The sequence below is a fragment of the Rutidosis leptorrhynchoides genome, chromosome 9 (assembly GCF_046630445.1).
Source record: "Rutidosis leptorrhynchoides isolate AG116_Rl617_1_P2 chromosome 9, CSIRO_AGI_Rlap_v1, whole genome shotgun sequence".
NCBI classification, from domain to species: domain Eukaryota; kingdom Viridiplantae; phylum Streptophyta; class Magnoliopsida; order Asterales; family Asteraceae; genus Rutidosis; species Rutidosis leptorrhynchoides.
This window is the reverse complement of record NC_092341.1, coordinates 299,910,978-299,917,305: the sequence shown is the minus strand read 5'-3', so window position 1 is coordinate 299,917,305 and position 6,328 is coordinate 299,910,978. Positions and strand designations below refer to the sequence as shown.

The 6,328-nt window shown below is 37.2% G+C and overlaps 2 protein-coding genes across 2 annotated transcripts; both read right to left on the bottom strand.

Moving 5' to 3' along the window:
- Positions 1-340: 340 nt before the first annotated feature.
- LOC139868906 (uncharacterized) lies at positions 341-3,828 on the bottom strand. Its single transcript, XM_071857244.1, has 3 exons — positions 3,739-3,828; positions 1,711-1,876; positions 341-1,620 (listed from the first exon to the last, which is right to left on the bottom strand). Exons 1-3 carry the CDS (start codon positions 3,826-3,828, stop codon positions 341-343), a joined length of 1,536 nt encoding a protein of 511 aa, XP_071713345.1.
- Positions 3,829-5,477: 1,649 nt separating this feature from the next.
- On the bottom strand, positions 5,478-6,101 carry LOC139868905 (F-box protein At1g30790-like). The gene has a single exon (XM_071857243.1). The coding sequence runs from the start codon at positions 6,099-6,101 to the stop codon at positions 5,478-5,480; it is 624 nt and encodes a 207-aa protein (XP_071713344.1).
- Positions 6,102-6,328: the final 227 nt, after the last annotated feature.

The following is a 6,328-nucleotide window of genomic DNA, read 5'->3' as shown; positions in this document are numbered from 1 at the left end:
GTTACGCGTCGAAGTCTAGTCTCGATCACTCTCTCCCAAAGCTTCATAGTATGACTAAGTAATTTTATGCCTCTATAGTTGCCGCAGGTTTGAGCATCCCCCTTGTTCTTATAGATGGGAATAATCTCGCTCACTCTCCATTCCATGGGCATTTTAGAGCTTTGATACGTCTTGTTGAAAAGGCAAGTCAACCACCTAATACCATCGTCGTCGAGGCAACGCCACGCCTCAACGGGGATCTGATCCGGACCTGCAGCTTTATTTCTCCCCATCTTTTGTAGTGCCGATCTTACTTCCTCTTGGTTGATCCTCCCACAATCAATGTTGTTCTGAGATTGTTCTATTCAGAATCTTGCGGATCTTCGAGACATTCAGGTCTTCCTCCAGAGAAAAGGGATGAGAAATACTCTTCCCATCTTTTCCGAATTTCATCTTCCTTTACTAAGGTTTGACCAGCCTCATTTTTGATAAACTTGATGTTATCAAGGTCCCTGCGCCTTCGCTCCCTAGCTTTGGCTATCCTGTAGATATCATTTGCTCCTTCTTTGGAGTTTAGTTTCCTATATAAATCTTCATATGCCTTATTTTTTGCACGGGCTACAGCTTTCTTAGCTTCTCTTTTGGCTTCTTTGTATCTCTCTTCAACCCTAGTTCTACCCGCCGGAGTCCCCTCCCGACAAGTGATGAGCTCTCTAAATCTTAGTTGCTTAATCGCGACTTTGCTTTGAACCTCGTCACTAAGCCACCATGATTCTCTATCCGACCTATGTCCTCTCGATGTTCCTACTGCCACACCTAAGGCTTCCTTGGCTGCCTCTCTAATGGTGGACGCCAGAAAAGTCCACATCTGGTCCGCCTCATTATGAGATGACATTTCCACTTCTGCCTCGACTCTTTCAACAACCAAAGTTTTAAAAGTCTCTGCCTTCTCTCCGTTCAACTTCTTCCATAGGATTTTAGGTTGGACGGGCCTTACGTTCTTAGTGACCCGTCTCCGAAGAACCAAATCCATGACCAACAATCTGTGCTGGGAGGAGCATGTTAAGTCCGTCAGGGCCTTACAGTCCCCACATGACCTAAGATCCCCTTTGCGGAGTAACAAATAGTCAATCTGGGTACAATGACCCCCGCTATGAAAAGTTGCTAGCTGAGCATTCGTCTTCTTGAAGAACGAATTTGCAACAACCAAATCGTGAGCAACAACAAAATCGAGAATATAGAGCCCTTCCTCATTTCTTACTCCGTACCCAAAGCCCCCATGGGCACCCTGATAACCCTCAGCATTCGTTCCTATATGACCATTTAGATCCCCCCCAATAAGTAATCGATGGTCTGGATGGCACATCCTCACTACCTCGTTTAACGATTCCCAGAAGTGTCTCTTTTCAGCTGCGCCAAGGCCCGCATGCAGGGCGTAAGCGCTAATGACTGTGTAGGTCACCTCCTGGATTACTAACCTAACCGACATAATCCTATCGCCCCGTCTACTCACATCCACGACATTCTTGTTATATGGTGGGCCAATTAAAATTCCAACACCGTTTCTAGCTGCTCTCGATCCCGAGAACCACAGCTTGTAGTCCTGGATCTTAACCGCCCCTCGACCCTTCCACCTAGTCTCTTGGACACACAAAATGTCCACTTTACGTTTACGTAAAGTCTCCACTAGTTCATAATGTTTGCCGGTCAAAGTACCCACATTTCAACTACCTGCTCTAATCCTAACCGGCTTCGCTACCCTATTACCGCTTCTAAATCCTACAAACCTGACCGGCTTCGCTACCCTATTACCGCTTCTAAATCCTACAAACCTGCCCCCAGAGCTCGAAGGACATGACCTCAAGTAACCATGAGAACGACTAGAGTCTATCTCTCCCTATGAAACGAGCGAAAAAAGACCGGAGAAAATGCAACTAGTAATAACTGTACCGATATAAAAAACAAGACTCTAGGTAAAAATTTAATACCGATAAAAAAGTCTACAGATAACACAAAGGAAAAGGACTAATTAGTAAAAATCATAAAACGCTATGACAATAATAAATAATATAGCACTATGAAAGTAAAGCAAATAAGGCACATAAAGAAATAGACTAAAAAAATATGGAAAATAAAAGCACGAAAATTAGTAATTAGTAATACAGTAGTAAGCTAATAATAGTTAGGGATATTAATAACCACAGCCAAGTAAAGCTAAAAAAATTAGTAAACAATACAGCAAAAGACTAATTAAAACAAGTAGGGCTTAAGGAAAAAAGATCAGAGAAACAAACAAAGCCTTGTATAGACAAGGATTCTCCGGCAAGGGAGGTTTTCGGCAGTAGCGATTTTCGGCAGCAGCAAGCGGAGGAATTGGCGAAGTTTCTTGTTTACTAAAAGCTCTTGCTAGTAGACCCGTTTAGTTTAGTTACCTGCGAAAAAAGAAAAAGTAACCGGGAATAAAAATTCCGGCGATCTGAGTAGGCGGCGCGTGGCGGCGCGTTTCGGGGCGCTTGCCGGCAAAATTCGTACTCTCAGGTTCAGAAAAATTCTGCGAGTTCAAAGGTGTAGGTGGCTGCTTCTAATTCTATCGGAGATGGAAGCAATTTCCGATTTAAGTTTTGGGGCTGTTGTATGCTTATGCTTAGAATTCTTTGTTTTCTAAAAATTTGCAATCAGTATACATCCGTCAAACTTCTGTTAAAAATTCATTAAGTCTGACATGTACAACGTATGTGAGGGTAAAATCATCTTTTTACTCATCTTTTCATCTTAATCTAGAGCTTCCAAATTACAACCCTAATTTTGATTTAATAATTCATAAAAGTAAAATTATGAGTTTGTCATGATGAAGATAATCAACTTAAAGATGATGAAGATAAATGTTGGTTTGAAGAAGAATTTGAAAAGCTAATGGATATTAAGGATGAATTGATTTAAAAAAGCACTCTAATTTCTTTACATTAGCTTTTAATTGGCGACACTACAAACCTAAAGATCCGAATTAATTCGTAATTCCGTCAATTCTAGCGGGTTTGTGCCAAATTTGGGATTCTGGAGCCTAGGTTTTGTTCTTTAATGAAGCCGAGACAATTGCATCACGGTGAGGATGTTGATTTGGTTTTTGATTTAATTTGGTTCTTATTTTAGGTTTAAGTTGATTATTTTGGGTTTAGGTTAATATGTGTATGTAGGTAAAAGATGATCACGATAAAGATGAAGATGAATATAGATTTTTATTTTTATTATTATAAATTTATAAATTAAAAATATATATATCATAGTTGCGCCGGTGGTCCCTTGTTTTTGATGAAGAAAAGAGAAAAGACGATACGCTCACATGTATGACACATTTCAATGGTTAACGGAACTTTTAACGGAATTTAGACGGAGAAATGTTGATTGTAAATTTTGAAAAACAAAGGATTCTAAAAGCAAAAAAAAAAATCGAGGGACGCTATTAGCAATATGGGGTATAGTACATGGACTAACGGAGCAAAAAAGTCACCCGATCAATAAACATGATCTATTTCAGGGTCGGTTCAATGGGCCTGGACAAGCAAATAATATGATATTATGAGCCATTAAATTCGAGTTATTAATCATAACGCTCATTTTTCAAACACATTATAATATTTCGCTCTAGAAAAATTAAATTGTCAAAATCCCTTTGCAAGGCCTTGTGACCTCTTGCAATCGGCATGACTTGGACAAACTTAAAACTTTAAAACGTCATTGAGAATTTACTAGTCAATTTACCGTTCCATTCGAACTTTCATATCCCGACATCGACATCACCTTGAGAGTCAGGCAATGATACCCTTGTAGTCCATATGCCCTGGAATCCATTATTGCATTCGATGCGAATAAAGAATCTCGTACGATTTTATGTGCTTCAAATTGTTTAATATGGTTCCAACTAATATTTGAGGTCACTCGAGGTTAAATATATGTGTTTATATCCCACTGATATTTTTTTATAACAAAAAACAGGAATAAAATAAATAATAATTTTTTCACAAAATAGTCAAAAATTGTCAAGTACAGAAACGTCAAGTTCAACTTACACATTACTTGTCCACTTGAAAAAGCCCAACGACATTGCCAAAATTAGAGGGCCATACAAAAATAAAGGGCCATCAAATATCCCACTGATATTTGATAACGAATTTGTACCCCATCTAAATGAGATATTGATCCATATATACCAAATTTGAATAAAAATTAACCAAAAATAGGTGAAATAACATATATACAAAGGTATTTCGTACCTAAAGTTATTTATACGGAGTACCAATTTAGCTATTTTCCTAGTACAAGTGCATTTACATTTTGACGATGAGTTTTTAGTCGAATTTAGTATGTATGAAAAAAATATAATATAGTAGAGCTATAAAATCGTTTTTAAATACAAGTAACCTATAAAATCAAAACGACATAGTCGGATGCCTGCAATTATATAATCACTTTTAAAAATGACGAGTCAATAGCTATCATCAATGACCGGTTACAACAAAATAGATATCATCAATAATGTTATACAAGTTATATACATTAACATGCTCTCGTTGACTCTGTCATCTTTTAATTTAACATTCATATAACACAAAAACATTGACATGTTTATATTCAACATAAAGAGCGTCGAAATTTAAGTATTGACATCAGATGGAGTCTCGAGAGGCTTTCATGATTTCGATTGTTACATTATGCACAACTTACATACTGTTGTTGGTACAATACTTTTAACATATGAACTGTAACTTCAAATATAACATCAACAAATCAACATTGTATTAAGGGTAGTGATTGGAACACTAAAAATTTACTTCAGACATGATACTACAATAACAGCAGGAAAACAACACAAACAAAAACTAACAAATAACTTAAAATTGAAACTTGAGAGCAGAATTGAAATCACCTACCTTTATACACCCATAGATGATGATAGATCACACTCGACATTGGCAGGTTATCTTAAAATCTTGTGCAAATTCCGAATATACAGTAATTGCGTTACCTTACTTCAGCGAGAACATCCGTTAATTCACATAATCATAGCCTTAACTTAAGATCCATATCTAGAAAGACCGAACTAAATACATTATACAGATAATCAAATAAAGCAAACAAGAATTAGATGATATGTCAACATTCTGCAATAGACTATATGATCAAATGATTGCATCCCTTAAATTAAACAACATCAATGTTTTTTTTTAACCAAAATACCCAGGGCCATAAATTACAAAACAACATACAGCTTAAAATGAACAAGATCAAAGTTTTATAAACAATACCCAGGGCCAGAATTACAACATAACATATAGCTATCATCAACTACCAGTTAATGAATTAGGAAGTCATTGACACATTCATTGGTAAAGGCAAAATGTTTTCAACATAACTTCTAACTCTATGGAAATCCGTGTTTTTAGAACGTAGAAACTTACGAGGAAGAAAACTTTACAGGTTCAAAACTTCCCATATTCATGTCATAAACAGATCGATGATCCCATCATATTCTTAGACAATCTTTTTGGTGAAAACATAATCTTGTCCCTATCAAGAGAATCCAAAGGAAACGGCCCATCTAATTCTACCCAAGACTTGGGGAACGTAATAGTTTCTCTAACCCAAACACGATTATCATAATCTTGTAATATCCACAAATGCATTTCGTTAGTTGCCACCACACGATCAGAACAAAGAACTCCTAACAATCCATTAACTTTCATTATCGAAGGTTTGTTGAATTTCAAACAAGTCCTACCATTTCGAATATACCGAGTAGCTAATTCAATAGGTAGAGCATCCTCAGGAATCTTAATTATCTCAAACTTCTCCGTTCTCAAATCAAACGCCAAAATTTCATTCAGACTTTGAAGCATCACATGTATCACACTATTAACACAAACACTACTTTTCGTCCCATAGTACCAATGCTCACCACTAATATCGATTGGAAGTGTCGCATCGATTGTTCTCCACGAATAATCCGACAAAGAGAATATCATAAACTCGATAGTAGCTGGTCTAAAAGGCTGTAACCGTTTTAGACCGAGCATCCTAATATGCAGAACCTTATGTTCATTTCTTGACTCATCGAAACCGAACATATAGCATATATGCACCGATCCAAAAGTGTATTTTGGTATCGAAGCCACACCAGGTAATTTATAAACATTACGAGTGCTAGGGTTAATAACAAATGCAAAATTATTTTCAACAAATCCGTTTCCACACGTGAATAATCAAACCGTGTAAATGTTCTGCTTCTGTGGAATGTCGCTCAGTAGAAGGAGCGTCGTGATGTGTGATGAGATGAGTGACGGAGCCACCATCA

Excerpts from the sequence above, each read along its gene's own strand:
- LOC139868906 (XM_071857244.1), bottom strand. The coding sequence starts at position 3,828 with ATGGATTCCAGGGCATATGGACTACAAGGGTATCATTGCCTGACTCTC. Across the intron at positions 1,877-3,738 it reads ATGAAAGTTCGAATGGAACG|GGAGAGATAGACTCTAGTCG; the intron begins GTAAATTGACTA and ends CTCGTTTCATAG. Across the intron at positions 1,621-1,710 it reads GCCGGTTAGGATTAGAGCAG|AGACTAGGTGGAAGGGTCGA; the intron begins GTAGTTGAAATG and ends TGTGTGTCCAAG.
- LOC139868905 (XM_071857243.1), bottom strand. The coding sequence starts at position 6,101 with ATGTTCGGTTTCGATGAGTCAAGAAATGAACATAAGGTTCTGCATATT.